A 16,528-nucleotide genomic window follows, 5' to 3' on the forward strand; every position below is an offset into this window, starting at 1 on the left:
CTCACTGACCCTTGCAATCGGAGCACTTCGCCATACACTGCTGGACTGGCTTCCCACCGGGTGTGTTCTCGGCACTGCCCACATGTAGTCCTTATAAGGACTGCCTGCCTGTCTCCTGCAGCGGCTTCTGTGCCAGCATTCGGCAGGTGCGTGTCTAAAGGGGAGTGGTTAGGGACTGCTTTGCAGGACTCTGAAATCAGCCCTGAAGGAAGGGGCACCATCTATTCTGCGGTGCTGCCCGCACCACCGCTCACGCCATCACAGAGGTGACGGTGATGGCATCAAACAACTTTACTACTGCATTAAAGAAATGTGGGGGCGCCTGGGGGCTCAGTGCATTAAAGCCTCTGCCTTCGGCTCAGGTCATGATCTCCGGGTCCTGGGATCGAGCCCTGCATCGGGGAGCCTGTTTCCCTTCCTCTCTCTCTGCCTGCCTCTCTGCCTACTTGTGATCTTTCTCTGTGAAATAAATAAATAAAATCTTAAAAAAAAAAAATTTTTTTTAAATAAAAAACGAAATGTGCCATAGGGACGCCATCTGGAGGCTCCTGTAAGCGCCGGCTCCAGAGCACACACCACGGGACCCGCTTCACAAACACCCAGTCTCATCACGATCCTTTAAACTCGGCAGCTGTTCCAGGGAGAACAGTCGGTCTCCACTGCATGGACACGGGGGAACACCCTTCACCTTTAGTTTGACTGCACACCTGGGCTTTCAGTTCACTGTCTGTGTAGAATAAAGTTCAGAAAAATATTAAATAAGCTTCTGACACCTTACCTCAATGCCCCGGAGATCCACGACCAACCCATGGATTTTATCCTACTCAGCACCCGAGCGAGATCAGAGATAACCCCTCCCCGTCCTTCTTCACAGAGTTAGCAAGAAGCTACAATCACACTGAGCTACAGCAGGTAAAATTAGGTGACTAATGTAGGAGACGTTCTCATCGTAATTAAATGCTCCACAAAAATGATAATCTCAGTTAATGAGAACATAAAAGGAATAGAGATAATACAATAAATTTAACATGGAAAAAGCAGACAATCCATTTTCTTCCAAAATTTGACTTTAAAAAGTGTACCTTTCAGTAAAATATTCCAAGTAGTGGAAAATAGAACAAGCCAAGACACAGTTAACCCAGGACGGGAACAGCGAAGGCCAGAGGTGCAAGACGTCCCGCCCCACAATGTCCCCGGCACACCCTGCCGATGCGTCCCAAGGCCCTGCTCCCCCTGTCCCAGGAGCCTCCCAGGCGTGCCCTCCCCCCGCTGGCGCTGGCATGGAAGTCAACACCTGTTAGCCACAGCGAGAGAGCCATTCCAAATGTGTTCTTCAAACAAATCTGAGATACAAACTTCTTGACTGTTTCGACTAGAGCTTTCAAAAATCTAGACTTTAAAAAAACAGACCGCATAAGCGAGTGGTCGCACAAGCTGTGCCGCACCTAACTATGCACCCTCAGTGAAGCCTGCGGTTACGCCCGGAACCCAGCAGCTGTGTCTGTGGGCCGCGCTCAATTCACCACGACTCGAGGCACTCGTCCTTCGAAATAAGATACGGTGTCTTTACTGCGGCGTCTTTCACACAAGAAACAGTACAGAAACGTACTCACAAACTAGGCAATATGAAAGTTTCTGACTTCAATGATAACGCACAGAACAGACTTTTTTACGTAGGCCCCGTGCCTAGCGGGGAGCCTAATGGAGAGCCGGGACTCGGGACCCGGAGAGCACAACCCGAGCGGGACACTAACAGACTGAGCCAGCCAGGAGCCCTAGAACAGAGCATTTTAAGGAATAAGAATTTAAAACCATTTAGGATGGAAGTCAAAGGAATTTGACTAAGACAAAAAAATTAAACCTGACAGCAGTTACGCGTTTACGATACAGAGGCTTCAACCTAGTAATGTTTCAACACTGGGGAGGCGCGTGAGCAACCGGTGCTCCCGGCCCGCGGCAGCCGCGCCAGCACCCCGCAGGGCGCACCCGGAGCGCCGGGACAGGACAGCCCTGGGGGAGCCCGGCGGGGCTGGCACTCACTCCTGGAGAAATTTTAAAGCCAAATTATATTACTTCTTAGTGGAGTATTTTCCCCGGTAAGTAAAAGAAACGCTGGTCCTCCTCCGACACTTCCGCTGTGGAAGGACTGGAGTGGGTGCAGAGAAGCGTCCCGGGGAAAGAGGCTTCGCTTGGGTCCGAATAGAAGCGCAAGCGCTGAGGGGCCCGGCTCGCCGCGGACACACGCGGACGGTCGGTCTCCCCACGCCCTGCGATGGCGCTTCTGTTAAGTGCGGCAAACGCACTCCATACAACGGTACCGCGATTTCCTGTTGGTTTAAGCGACGTTTTATCCCAGAGTACCACCGGGACTCCCCTGAAACACCTGCTGGCCTCTGAATGACTCGCTACTGTCCAAGAGCAGCAGAGCATCATCGGCGATGCACTTACTAAGTCCTCGCTAAAACCTAAGATGCTAAAAATGGTATTTTTAAGAATTCTTAAAATTACAGATCATTTCAGCACTCATTAATGACCAGCTAAAAGACACACACGAGTCTCGCTTGTTTTCACTCAGTGAGTCTATCCCAGAGGTCAGCGCCGACTTTCTCTAGAAGCTCCCGGAGAGGACAACTGGTCGCAAACAAGCGATGGCCAGCAGTGGGAGGGGCTGTGGCCGCTGTCCCGTCACTCAGCACGGTCTTACCGTTGCGATGGGCCCATCGACGTGGTAGTCCAGGCTGAACACGTCCCATCCGGTGTCACCTGGCGAGACCTGGGGACAAACACAAACGCTGCAGGCTTTCCCGCCAGCACTCCACCTACTGCCAGGGGACAGGTCCGGGCATCAGAGAAACGACAGTAAAATCAAGCCCAATTTTTGCAAAAGGCCCCGCAGTCGAGTGTCAGCGACATGAGAACTGCACCCTTCTGTGCACTCCTGAGCCTTCGGTACTGGAACCCCAGCCACCCAGGAGACACTCCGCAGACACCGCGCAACGAAGGGCGTGGTTCTGCAGAAGCACCATAAGATCCGTTTAGAATTACTCACCACACTCTGGTGACAGAATCTCACTGCCTTCTATGTCCCAAATCCTTTAAAAGTCCACATTTTAAAAACCCAGTAGTCCCTGCTAGTGGTCCTTCATCAGAGCCAACAGAGTAGGATGCTTCTCAGACTCATTCCCTAAAGACAAGGCATCCTCGGGCAAACTGAAATTCAACACACCGAGGTCTGCTGTGTCACTACTTTGCTCCTAAGCGTCATCATCACATCTCATTCCTGTGGCTCCTGCCACGTCACCAGAAACAGGAGTCACTCCAGCACGAGGGGACAGGCGTCCCGGGAGCACGGCAGGCTCTGGGCCCGTCCCGCTCGCCCGTCCAAGCAGCACCCCCCGCGCACAGGCTAGACCAGCAGCCCCGAGCAGGGCGCTCCCCCCCGCGCACAGGCTAGACCACCAGCCCCGAGGCCACGGCACCTCAAGCAGCCTCACGTCCAGCCTCTTGAGGATCTCGGGGCTGTCGAACTGGGCGTTGGTGGCTCTGACGGCCGTTTCAAGGATTCCGGTCAAGTTGTGCTGATACAGAGTCGTAGCTGGACGGACAAGTTCCGGTCTAACAGAGTTTTTAAAAATAAAAGAAAATGTTACTTGAATCCTTAATGAGCGTCATAAAAACTCAAAATCAATAAAAGACCTCAAAATCATAAAAACTAAAAAGACAAAAGAAACCACTACAACATGGGAACAAAAGTCTCACAGAATGAGGGACACCTGGACTCAGTCGGCTAAGCCTCTGCCTTCGGCTCGGGTCATGGTCCCAGGGTGCTGGGATCGAGCCCCGCATCAGGCCCTCTGCTCAGCGGGGAGCCTGCTTCCCCCCCTCTCTCTGCCTGCCTCTCTGCCTACTTGTGATCTCTGTCAAATAAAGAAACAAAATCTTTAAAAAAAAAAAAAGAAACAGTATGTTTTTTGGACTCATTTCAAACAAGAGCCAACTGTGACCCCGCTGCATGCCCTGCGGACACTGGACAGTTGGCGCCACAGCACGCCCCAGGCCCGCGGGCTCCTCCGTGAACGAGGCACAGAATGAGCACAAAGAAAGGGACGTCAGCGTGACAGTCTCTTCGATGGCACCTCACCAGTACGCTCTACAAGAATTCAGCAAGTCTCCCTGTGACGCCCTCGGCTCTTCCCGACCGCGCCCCTGCTGGCGGGCCGAGACGCTTACTTGAGAAGGTCCATCAGGTGTCGTATGAAGTCGCCCTGTCCAAGCAGCAGGTACCGCCTCACGGCCTGCATGTGGTCCAGCAGGCTGTACCTCTTGTTCAGGACATCCAACAGGTACTTGCTGGTCTCAAAGTAGGCCGCGTCGATTTTCCCCCGAAACGCATTCTCCAAATCTGTGAACAAATCTGTAGCTATAAAGAACGAGAGGAGAAGTACACAGACGTACGTGATTTGTATTTCAAGAAACATAAAACGAAAGGCCCCCACCTACAGAAGCCATTGCCAAAACCCCCAAATGGCCTTGAGGGCAGACCCGGCGGGATGCGTGCCCAGGAAGGCAAGCGAGCCCCCAGCCCCAGGCCGTGACCTGGGAAGGGGCCTTGATAGCAGGCTGGCGCGTGCGGACCTCCGGGGCAAGTCAGGGTAACAAACCCGAAACCGCCCCCACCTCAGCAGTGAGCCATGCGGTGCAGGGCAGGCACGACCCAAGGGTCCACACACGCCCACGGGATGCCCTGGGAAGTGGTCACGGGACGGCCCGTGTGAGGACGGGCCATGCGAACGGCGAGCCTGGCTATCGGGTCAGGGTCGCCACGGCAGCCGCGTCGGCAGATTTCTGGGGGGACGCGGAGTAAGAGCAGACTGTCACCAGCAAGGAGACCTAACTCTCAGCAGTAGCATAACAAACAAACGTTTGCAGTTTTACTCTGAGCGGAAACGGCACAGGGAGAAGACACATGTGCGGAGCGGCTTGCTCGGGGTCAGACAAGACGAAAGGCCTCAGCAGCGCACGGTCTTCCGCTCGAGCCGCTCCCAAGCCTCAGGAGCCTTCGGGACTGTTTTCTGTTTGCTGCTCAGAGTAACAGTCCAGTAAGAAAGACCTGCTTTGATCACTGCTGTTCAGACCACACGTCACTGTGGGGTGGCGTCCAATGACACAGTAACGTGTAGACACGACTCGTGAGCGGAACCGCGGCCACGTTTTAAGGGGTGGTGGGGAGTGGACTGTGTACTTCTGCTCGTCTGTATCGTTTAAAAATGTCAATGTTACCCCAGAAATGCTTTCAGGGTTGGGGTTAGGGCTGGAGGGGACAGCGGCACAGCAGCATCCCTGCGGCCCAGTGGCACCCAATCCCCTGCGGCCCCTGCACGTGAGCACAGCCCCACGCCCCGTGCCCGAGCCGGCCGTCTTCTCTAGGCACTAGAGCACTCGACACCTGTCCGTACCATTCTCCTGGCTCTTCCTCCCTGTTCTACCTCTCAAACACGGTATCTCCGGAACGTCTGTACTCGGACCACAGCTCTCTCTGTTCTAAGAACTAAACCAGGGTCCACGAGTCGCTAAACTGTGTGCTAAATGCACTGAGGGCGGGAGAAGACGCGTCTGACACCAACAGCCGGAGCACCCGCGACACCACGGAGCCCTGTCCCAAGCAGCACGGTGACACGGGCACCTCCCAGAGCCCAGCAGCTGTGGCCTCCGTCTGGATTCCCGGCACAGCGCTTCCAGCACACTCCGGAGACCTCCTCCTGCAAGTCCTCTCAGACACGGAAACCAAACTGGGCCGAGAGGCACGTGAAGAGATGCTTGCCACCGCTCACCCTCGGGGAAACACAAATCAGACCAGAGAGGCACCACCTCACCCCTGCCAGAACGGCCAGAAGCCGAAACACACCCATAGGCACCGGCGAGGCTGCGGACGAAGGGGAGCCCACGGGCACAGCTGGCAGAAGCGCAAGCCAGAGCAGCCGCTGTGGCAAGTGCACGGAGGGTCAAGACATGGCAAGGACAGCGGCCATAAGCTCCTGGACATCCGCAACCAGGCATCTACCCAAGAAGGTGGAAACGCTAATCTGCAAAGACACGCGCACCCCACTTCAGGGCAGCGTCCCCTCAACACGAGATCCGGAAGCAGCCCAAGCGTCCCTGACAGACGGGCGGTCACAGCAAACGCGGGGTCTGCACACAACGGAACGGGACGCAGCCTTACAAGGAGGCAATCCCGCTGTGGCCGCACGGACGGACCCTGAGAACGCGGCGCCAAGAGAAGTGAGGCGGCTCAGAAACACTGTATGCAGCCTGCAGCCGTCCGACCCAGGAGCCGCGAGCCGAGTGGCGGCTGCAGGGCTGCGGGCAGGCGGGACGGTCACAGGGCACAGTCCTGGTGATGCCAGGCGAGAAAGGTCTGGGGTCTAGCCCACACCCAGGGCCTACAGCCAGCCCTGCAGGGTCGTACGCTTGCAGCACTTCCTGCCTGTTACTGCTGGTGATCGTGATTTCCCCTGCACGTTTCTCTTCAGGAAAGGCACAGCCATCACCATGAACAAGAACTCGTACCGTCTTGCCTACACCTGCCACGCTGTCCCATGCACAGTCGGAGGGAGCCTGTGAGCAGGAAACGCAGCCTCGGCCAGAGAGCGGTACGCGCCTGCCACCGTGGACTCACAGGGCCGAGGGGCAGCGATGGGGAAAGCGGAGGACAGCTGCGAAGGGAGCCAGACGCCGTTCAGAGCAGGTGGCCATGCCACGGGGCACCCGCGGCACTCGGAACGCGAGACACGTGTTAAGCCCTGCTGAGCCCTGACTAAGCCTCCAGGTCGGCTGCGGCCACCATCAGCAGCAGCTGCCCTTCCTTATCCTGGCAAAGCATTGCTACAGCAGCTAAAGAAAACGGGAATATAAATTACTACGGGGGGTTAGTAAAACACCCAGACCTCATCTAAAACTTATTGTTTAACCCCACATAAAAAAATGGAATTGAGGGGCACCTGGGGGGCTCAGTGGGTTAAAGCCGCTGCCTTCAGCTCGGGTCATGACTCAGGGTCCTGGGATCGAGCCCCACATCGGGCTCTCTGCTCAGCGGGGAGCCTGCTTCCCTCTCTCTCTGCCTGCCTCTCTGCCTACTTGAGATGTCTCTCTGTCAAATAAATTTAAAAAATCTTTAAAAAAGGGGGGGAGATTGGAAATTTGCATAGTGGTATTTCATGCACATCACACTACGTACGAAGGTATTTTGGACAACAATTCAGAGCATCCGTCCGTCCCCCTAGAAGAAGGCGGCTCTGGGCAGTACATACACACGCAGCCCCTCCACCGCCCACGCCTGCGTACCATCCTGGGGGGAGTCTGCAGACTTGGTCACTGCTATCATCTTGGTGGTGGGCGTCTGGTCATGACAGACCTGGTGCAGGAAATTTATTGACTTTCCTATCAAAAGGACCTAAAACGGAAAATAGCCTGGAGTTACCTTTACATACAAATGATTAATTGTGCAACTACTACAGAGATTCGTAAGAACAACCTACAAACTGGAAACTAAAGAACGAGACGCCCGGGGCAGCATCGAGTGAATTCCAGACACTGGAAAGATCTCACTAGCTGACACGCATTAATAGATAACGGATTCGATTCCTATGCGCTTCTAACAGTAAAATGCAGTAAAACCGCGTTAAGAAGATTCCTCCTGTCACATGGTGGGCAGAAGCGAAGCCCGCGTGTGTCTCCCGGCCTTACCTTTCTGGACTGGTCCATCGTGATGAAGGAGGGAATCATGGATTTCCGCAAGGTGTACTTGTCCTGCCACAGGCGGTCTGTCTTCACCGCTGGGTCGGAGGCTACAAAAAACTGAGAGCAGAGACAGCCGCGTCAGACAGTGACCCTCGCGGCGAACGACCCGCTAACAGCAACGCCAAAGGAGTCCTGAGAGCCCAGCCCTCTAGACACAGGAGTCTCGCCCGTTACAAGCAAAACTCGTCTTAGAAAGCACTTTGGACACCTCACTCTCTACGCGGAAATCGCGTTATGTTCCAGACTCCCTAAACGCAGTGTAACGGAGCAGGCTCTGTCCCAAAGGCGCCCGATGTCCGCGGCCAGCGTCGCGGCGGACCCCTGCGGGCAACCACGCGGTCTGGTGGGAGGATGGCGCTCTCCCTCCGTCCAAACGTGCGGCCCCTCCCGCCGTGCGCAGCCCCCGCAGGCTCTCCCTCGCAGAGCCCCCCGAGCCCGGCACGCAGGGGCTGAAGCGGACATGCTCCACGGGGACCGAGGGCTCCGGGCAGACCTGGACATGCGGGCGGGCGGCACCCCTCGGCCCAGCAGCACTGTCGGACGCGACCTTCCGAGAACCAGCCTCGCTCAGAAGCTTCTTCCCGGTCCGCTGGGCTCTTCCCCTCGCGACCCCCGCGCAGTCTGCCGTCTGACCACACAAAGGGCAAGGGTGGTCGGAGCTAACTGGGTCCGACTCCCCCCTCGGCCACCGCCACCAGGCCGCTCTCGTCCCCCCGCAGGCTCTCCACGAGCCGCGTTCCAAGGGAGCAGCGGAGCCGCGCCCAGCCTTACCTGCGGGGGACCAGCCGGGGACCAGCCGACTGCAGAGAGCCGCGCCCACGGCACTCCCAGGAGCAGGACGCGCCACCTCCCCGCAGGTCTGGCCGGTCGGCGGGCGGAAGCCGGGCTGCCTGCACCGTTACTGTCCTGACAACGGACCCTGGGCCCGCCCTCCTGTGCGAATGACCATTCGCTCTTATTCGCCCGTGACCTGTCTTTCCATCCCCTCAACCCATCTTTCTCTGGGACTCTGTCCTCTTCTCATCAACATACGAAACTGTTGTATTTGGGATAATGACCATTTGTGGGTCCGGATTATAAATGTTCGCACGCGAATCCTTTACCACTATTTACAATATACTCCGGTTTTGCTTTGTTCCTTTTCCGTCGTGCAGGGAGATGACTTCCTAACGGCTTCCCGTTCCCTGGTCACACGAGTGCCCGCCCGGTTTTCCCCCGGCGGGCCTGCCGTGCCGCTTCCAGGACTCCGGTCCTTCATCCCTCTGGACACGCTCCTGGATGGAGCGCAGGGTCTGGCTTTCCTTCCGCACAGCATCCGCCGCCTAGTGGCCGAGTCACCCAGCGCCTTCTCCTCGATGTGCCATTTCTTCCTCTGGACTAGGACACCTCATCAGCAACCCTCGCTGTCCTTAACTGTATCAACAGGTCAGAACGGCGGAAAGGTGACGAGACCGAGAGAGGCTGAGGCGGCACCGGACAGCATCCTCCTCTCCCGGCCTCCAAGGGGGACCCGTGGGCTTCGGGTTTCATCCTCACGGACCGGACGTAAGCACACCTGGATTCCGAGCCGTACACGGACTTCCCGGAACTCGGGGTTCCCATTCTGGGAGGACAGGAGCCTCTTCAAGCCAGCTGTGAAGTCCTTCAGACGTGAGCCGCACCGTCTCCCTTGCTTCTGGTCTGGAAGAAGCTCGAGGCTCATCTTCCTCTCTCCCCCAGACCTAGACTCAGCCCCGCCTCGGAGCCCTGGTTCCTCTCAAAGGACACTTGCGCCACAACGTCGGTACCTGGTAGTGTCTCCCGTTAGAAACAGGGCAGTGGCCATGTCACGCGTGGCACCCTGGCTCCCTAGCAGGACTGTCAAATCCACTTAAGTCACAACATACCTGAAGGGCCTCTTCCCGTGATTCTGACACAAGTTCCAAATCACCCGGTGAACCAGACACAGCCCTCCCCAAGGAAAGTCTATCCACAGAGACAAAATGTATTTAAAGAATTTTAAAAATATTTTTAGTCATCATACAGTAATACAAAAGTAATGGTTTCTTAGCAGAACATAAAGATCCCAAATTAACCCCAGTCGAGAGAAGCTCAACGGTCACTAAGGCACACAGTCCACTTAACTTAAAAAAAAAAAAAAAAAAAAAAAGACATTTTTATGTTGAAGGATTCTAGATCACAGAAAAATATACAGAATGCTTCAGCTTATTTTATGGGTCCCGTATAACACTAGCAAAGCCTGATAAAAATAATACCTAAAATGGGTACCTGGGTGGCTCAGTCGATTAAGTGGCCGACTTGGTTTCAGCTCAGGTCATGACCTCGGGGTCCTGAGAGCGAGCCCCGCGTGGGGCTCCCTGCTCAGCACAGAGTCTGCTGAGGATTCTCTCCCTCTGCCTCTGCCTTTTCTCTCTCTCCCATAAATAAATCTTAAAAAATTATAATACCCCAAATGGAAGGACAGGTCAGTTTCACTGTGAATACATATGGAAAAATCAGGAATAAAGTAGTGCCCCTGCGTGACTAGAGTAGGACCGTTTCGCTCAGGGTACGTTACGCTTCCATACATTACAGGGTACGTTAAGTTACTGTCTAAAGACAAGGAAAGAGACAACAAATTATAAAACAGTATCATGTCGTCATTAAAACTACAGGTTTTTCTTAACTATCCTAAACCCTTCCAAGAACCGAGTGGAAAAACGCGCAGCTCTTCTTGCCGGGGAGAAAACAGCGCACATATCCACAAAACCACTTCCATGTGCCTCTCAGGACCTGCAGGGATCACGCTCTACCAAGCCTTGGTACAGGATAATAAAATTCAATGGCATGAAATTTTCATTATTTAAAAAAAAAAATGCTATTTGGTAAAGCAGGAATGAAAAATAGTATGTTTCAGGAATATATTCAATGAAAGCTGAAAAGTTTTTTTCTTATTCACTTCAAATTAAAATGAAGTAAAAAGGGTTACAAAATACCATGCATGGGCCGTATCTGACACACAGAGAAATATACAATAAATATTAACAGGTTATCTGTTCAAGATAGATCACTAATAAACTTTCTCTGTTAATATGCTCAAAATTTTTAGTTAATAAACATTTTTAAATCAGAAAAAATAGTGTCCAAAAGAATGGAGTACTTCAAGCCAGTGAGTGAGCATAAGGTGCCAGTAAACACTCAGTAACATCGCTTTCCAAGGCACTCAAAGAAAAGGGTATTTTTTTTCCGGTTCAAGGAAATCTACTCCCAAGGATGAATATTTAAGGAAACACAATTTTTAGGGGCATTAAGTCAGGCCTAGGAGGTATCCATTACACGCAGCCAATCTCCTTCGTAAGCAGGTATCTGAATAAATGCCAATATTTTTATGACCAAGACGATAAGACCACTATATTTATTTTCAACTCAAATTTCTTATCTTTAGGTACAAACTGAAATTACCAAGGTATTTATTGATCTTCACATTTTAGGTTCTTCTGATTTATATTCCTTTTCTAATCTTAAACACGCACTAGTGAAGGCTGGCGGCACAATCAGTAATGTGATGGCTAACCTACCGTCCCTTTAAGATACACGTCAACTATCCCTCACAGAAATATTTTTAAAATGTCATCAGCCCACCATGAGTAATCCAAAAGGTCACCGATCACCGCGCTCGCTGTGGCCCACCGCTCAGCAGACTAGACGGGCTGCGCGTAAACGGTCTTCATCAGTCACTCACTTAACAAAAAAAGCTCATTTCTCCAAACACCACACGAACTCGCCTGATAGCTGGAGTGTATCCGGGTTTTTATCAGTAAGAGCAATAAGACAATTTATTTTAGGAGATAAAAAACTCAGACAATTCAGTTATCTTTAGAAATGATGAAAGCATCACTTCAGCTGGGGGCAGAGAGGCGTGCGGCCCGTCTGCCCGCACACGCAGAGGACTAGGTACATCCCCGCATTTAATTAATCCTCTGAAAAACACCCCGTTACAGAGGGAAAAAACCAAGGCCAGAACATAATTGCTTTTATTTCATTGATGCATTTTCCACTCAAGGTTCTTTAATTTTCACAATGTGTCAAATGCAGAAAGAACTGAGAAAAAAATATGACATAATTGTACCATGATTTCTCATTAACTGTTGGACAGATGCCAAGGCCTCCCTCACTAAAAACAGAAACGAAGAGGGTAATTTTCTTAGCAAGCAGCATAGCTTCTAAGAAACAGATCTGTTATTACACACAGACCCCCACCCCGACTGTCCACAGACAGGCAACTCCCACGAGCCCCACCCCGAGAGCCACCGGAGAGCAGTGACAGAGGCTCTGGGCCCAAGCGGTCCTGGCAGGACCTGGACCCGGGCACGGTAATGGGCGAGGTAAACGGGGCGTCCCAGCGGGCCTGCGGCGGGGCACAGCAGCGCCAGGACGGCAAGACCGCGTACGTGGTAGACGTCTACGTTCCGTCATCCCGAGCAAGAGTGTGAACGAAACGAGGGTGCTCGGTGCCTCCGCGGACACCCCGAAAGCAGCCGCCGCGCTCCCTCTGGCTCCGTCACGGACCTTCCGGCACAGGGTGTGGATCTGCAGCTTCACCGCGCGTAAGCGAACATCTGAAGCTCGCTTGAAGATGTTCGAATTCTGAAAGCCTTGGCCCTTCTTTTCTGGCTCCACGTTGAAGCCCTCACCCTTCGACAAGGGTTATCCAGAAGGCAAAAAATAAGAATAAATGAACATGGAACCATCTTGGGGCGCCTGGGTGGCTCAAGGGAAGCGTCGGCCTTCAGCTCCGGTCACGATCTCTGGGTCCTGGGATCGAGCTCGGCGTCCGGCTCCCTGCTTGGCGGGGTCTGCTTCTCCCTCTCCCCACCTGCCTCTCGCGCTCACTCTTCTGGCTCGCTCGCTCTAATAAATTCTTAAAAGAAAAGAGAAAAGAAAAAAGGAAAGGAAAGGAAAGGAAAGAAAAAAACTGGAACTATCTTGTTCTTGCCTTAAACAGGCGAAACTCGCTCACCGCACACGCCGGGAGAAGACCCGTGAGAGCTCCGGGAGGCCCAACACACCAGCTTCTCCGGGCAGCACCAGCAGCAAAGCGAAAACCAAATGCTCTCATTTGCACACCTCGTGACACCAAAAACAATCAGAAACTTCTTCCCAAAGTTGAACGGACTTGCTAGTCGCTCACCGTACCCATCACCTCTTCGAGAGCTCTCCCTGGCCCGCCTCTGCACTTCCTGACAGAAGATGAACAAAACGAAAGCTGGATAGCGGTTCCTGCTGGCTGGGCTACAGGCGCCTATTTTTCGGTAACAACCCACAGTAAAGCCCCAACTGGCGGAGCCAGAGGCAGTCTGAACGATTCCCCATCAGAAACAGCAAAGCTCGGAGGCCACCTGGAATTTCGGGGAAAAGGAAAAGAAACTCACTTCCAGGTGGCAAAATGGCCAGCGCCAGAGCCGCGAAGGCAGGACGCCGAGCCCTGAGCGGCAGGAGAGAAGCCTTTCCAGGGAGCGCGGTTCAGTCCCCGGCAGGTGACGGAGCCCCCGCAAGGACAGAACTAGACAGGACACAACGCGAGCGCTCTAGAGCCGGCCAGATGTCCTGCTCCAGCAGGAGCCTCGGGCGACGAAGTGCCCGAGCCGTGGACGGCCGGGTCAGAGACGGAAGGTCCAAAAGCTCCACAGGGACAGGCAAGGGCAGAGAAGGTTCTGGGTCCCCCACGTGACCTGCACCCCAGCCCACCCCCGCCCCAAGGCAGGAGAACGGCGCACGCCGTACGAGCTCCGGCCGGGGCGAACCTGCAGGAAGCCAGCTCCCACCCGCGACTTTTCTTGAGCCGAGGTCCGTGGGCACCGGCCGCAGAAAGGCGTGGGCACATGTGCGAGGGCCGGGGACGGCACTTGGGCACGAACTTCTGAAATCCGGCTCTCCCTTCCACCGTAAATGTGAAGGACGAATCCGGTCCCCGTGCCTCTGTCCCGGAAATCAGACGTGCTCACATCACCTGTGAAAAGCTCGGGCACAGATGTCCAAGTCGCTAGTCGCTTCTCACTGAACATGTGGATAAAAACAGACGCTCCGGGACGCCTGGGTGGCTCAGTGGGTTGGACAACTGCCTTCGGCTCAGGTCATGATCCCGGAGTCCCGGGATCGAGTCCGGCATCGGGCTCCCAGCTGCATGGGGAGTCTGCTTCTCCCTCTGACCTTCTCCTCGCTCATGCTCTCTCTGTTTCTCTCTCTCTCAAATAAATAAATAAATTCTTTAAAAAAAAAAAAAAAACAGATGCTCCTGTATAGCCCATTTAGTATTAAATCCGGAAACACACGTAGGTTAAACAGAGCCCGTACCTCGCAATCTCGCTCGTTTGCAGTGTTTCCCATTCTTCCTGCACGGTTACGCTCCCCCCAGTGCCCCAGGACAAACTCCCAGACACTGTCCTCCAAGCGGGAGTGGGTGTGTGCTGCGGAGGCCCTCGGGACTCGCCCCCTCCTCACCCCACCCTTGACCGCACGCTCGGCACACGTCCCGCTCGAGTCCGGCCAGGGCTGCGGAGGCTCGGGCTTCATCGTGCTCCAAAACCTTCCCGTGCCCACGTCACCGTCCACGTCAAACCTCCCTACGAGGTGCCCAAGGCCCACCAAAGGGACCCGAGACACAACGGCCGGGCTCTCCTCCGATATGGAGGACACCCCCAAACCAGCAGAGAGGCAGAAGCAACTCAGCAAAGGAGAGTTAAATCTTAGGAGCCAGCTTCACGTAATACAGTCAGCATTTTAAAGTGGAATTCAGTGATTTTTCTAGTATTTTCCATAACAAGGTGTGGAACCAGCACCGCTACTGAATTCTAGAACATCTTTTCCACCTGCAGACAAACTGCATACCCGTCAGGCAATGACCTCCCCGGCCCCTCTCTCCCCTGCCCAACAACACGAATCTTCTAAGAACTCGCCTATCCTGCATGCTCCACGTAAGCGAAAGCATCCAATGTGTGACCTTCTGTGTCTGGCTTGTTTCACTCAGCCTCATGTTTTCAAGGTTCGCCCATGTCACGGCATCATCCCAGCCTCACTCCTTCTACGGCTGACAGCCCGTTCCAGGACACGGACAGACCGCGTTCCGCCGGCCCACGCATGAGCTCACGGACGCTGGCCCTACTTCTGCTCTGGACTCCACGGTAACGAGTAGCACTTCTGTGATATCCGCGTACGGGCTTTCAGTGACTGTGTGTGCCGGCTTCTCTTGAGCACTGGGGACAGCCGGGTCCGCGTGGGACCTCCGCGGCACCGGGAGCTCCGTGCCCAGCGGCCGCAGCACTCCGTTCCCACCAGCACTGCGTTAGGCTCCAACTTCCCCGAGTCCTCACCGACACTTGCCACGCTCTGGCTGTTCTTTCTTCTAGCACCATCCCAGTGAGCGCGCGCCGGTGCCCAACTGCGGTTCCCCGTTCACACTCCGCGCCCAGCCCGCTTCCGTCTTCTCCTGCGCTTCCTGAAGGCCGCCTGCGGGTCTTCGGGAAGATCTCCGGCCTTGGCCCATTTCTCTACTGGGCTGTTCATCTTTGTGCTCGAGTCGGGACAGTTCTTTACACACGGGTGCTAGACCTTCACCACGCAGATGACCTGGAACATCTTCTCCCAGTCTGTGGGTTATTTTTTCACTTTCTCAATGTCTTTTGAAGTATGTAAGTTTTTAATTCTGAGGAAATCAATTTATCTCTTTTCTTTTGTTGCTTAAGCTTTTGGTGACGCATCTAAGACACCATTGCCTAATCCAGAGTCACGATTTATACCTGTGTTAACCTCTAGGAGCTCACAGCTGTCCGTGGGAGATGGACTTTGAGTTACTTCTTATGTATGGTACACATGTGAGGTCCAACTCGCTCTCTCGCGTGTGGATGTCTGGCCGTCTCTGCACCACTGCCAAAAAGACTCGTCTTTCTTCATGAGTGGTCTTGGGGCTCTTGTTAAAAACCAACTGAACAAAAATGAATGTGTTCATTTCTGGAATCTCAATCCTACCCTCTCCACCGACCCGTCTATGCTCATGCCAGGACCACAACTCTGCCTGCCGTGCCTTGTCTTAGGTTATGCAATCAGGACGTGTGAATCTCCCAACTTTGGTGGTGGTGTTTTCCAGAGTGTGTGGCTCTCCAGGTGCCACGGACCTCGTTCCACAGGAAGGACCAGCCTTCCTATTTCTGCAAAAAGGCCACTGAAACTCTGATAGAAATGACGCTCAATCTGCAATCATTAGGGGAAGCACTGCCGGCTTCACCGTAAGCCCACTCCCGACCCGGGAACACGCGCTGCCCGCGCTCACGGTCTGCGTTCACGTCTCCCCGCAGCTCTGCGGCTTCCGGTGTGCCCTGCTTCCACCTCCTCGCTCTAGTTTCTCCCCACGCGCTGCTCAGTCCAGACACGATCACACAGGGACTACTTTCTTCATTTTATTTTCGGTGTTTATTTCAAGCATATAACAAAGTGACCGATTTTCGTGTGGATACTGCACCCCGCTCACACGGAAAACGTGTTTATCAGATACATGTTATGAACACTTCAGTTTTCTACACATAAAATTTTGTCATCTACGACAGATATTATTTTATTTCATTTCCAATCTGAGAGTCTTTGTTTTTTAACGGTTATTCCCCTGTCTAACTGCCCTGCCTAGAGCCTCCGGTGCAATGTTAAGTAGAAGTGGGGAAACTGGAGCCCTTGTCCTGATCTTGGGGCTGGAGTGCACACC

The 16,528-nt window shown here is 53.9% G+C and overlaps 1 protein-coding gene across 2 annotated transcripts in view; it reads right to left on the reverse strand.

The window, feature by feature from the left end:
- TUBGCP3 (tubulin gamma complex component 3) overlaps positions 1–16,528 on the reverse strand; it is a 66,087-nt gene that overhangs the window by 16,873 nt on the left and 32,686 nt on the right. The window contains exons 12-16 of one of the 2 annotated variants that reach the window (XM_082701113.1): positions 7,744–7,854; positions 7,342–7,450; positions 4,231–4,402; positions 3,480–3,615; positions 2,705–2,773 (exon numbers count right to left, since the gene is read on the reverse strand). In XM_082701113.1, coding sequence (XP_082557239.1) covers positions 2,705–2,773; positions 3,480–3,615; positions 4,231–4,402; positions 7,342–7,450; positions 7,744–7,854 — 597 coding nt within the window. Of the gene's footprint in view, positions 1–2,704; positions 2,774–3,479; positions 3,616–4,230; positions 4,421–7,341; positions 7,451–7,743; positions 7,855–16,528 lie in introns of both variants that reach the window. The other variant, XM_082701112.1, reaches the window with a different exon arrangement.

This window comes from Mustela nivalis, assembly GCF_964662115.1.
Source record: "Mustela nivalis genome assembly, chromosome: 15".
In the NCBI taxonomy this organism is placed as follows: domain Eukaryota; kingdom Metazoa; phylum Chordata; class Mammalia; order Carnivora; family Mustelidae; genus Mustela; species Mustela nivalis.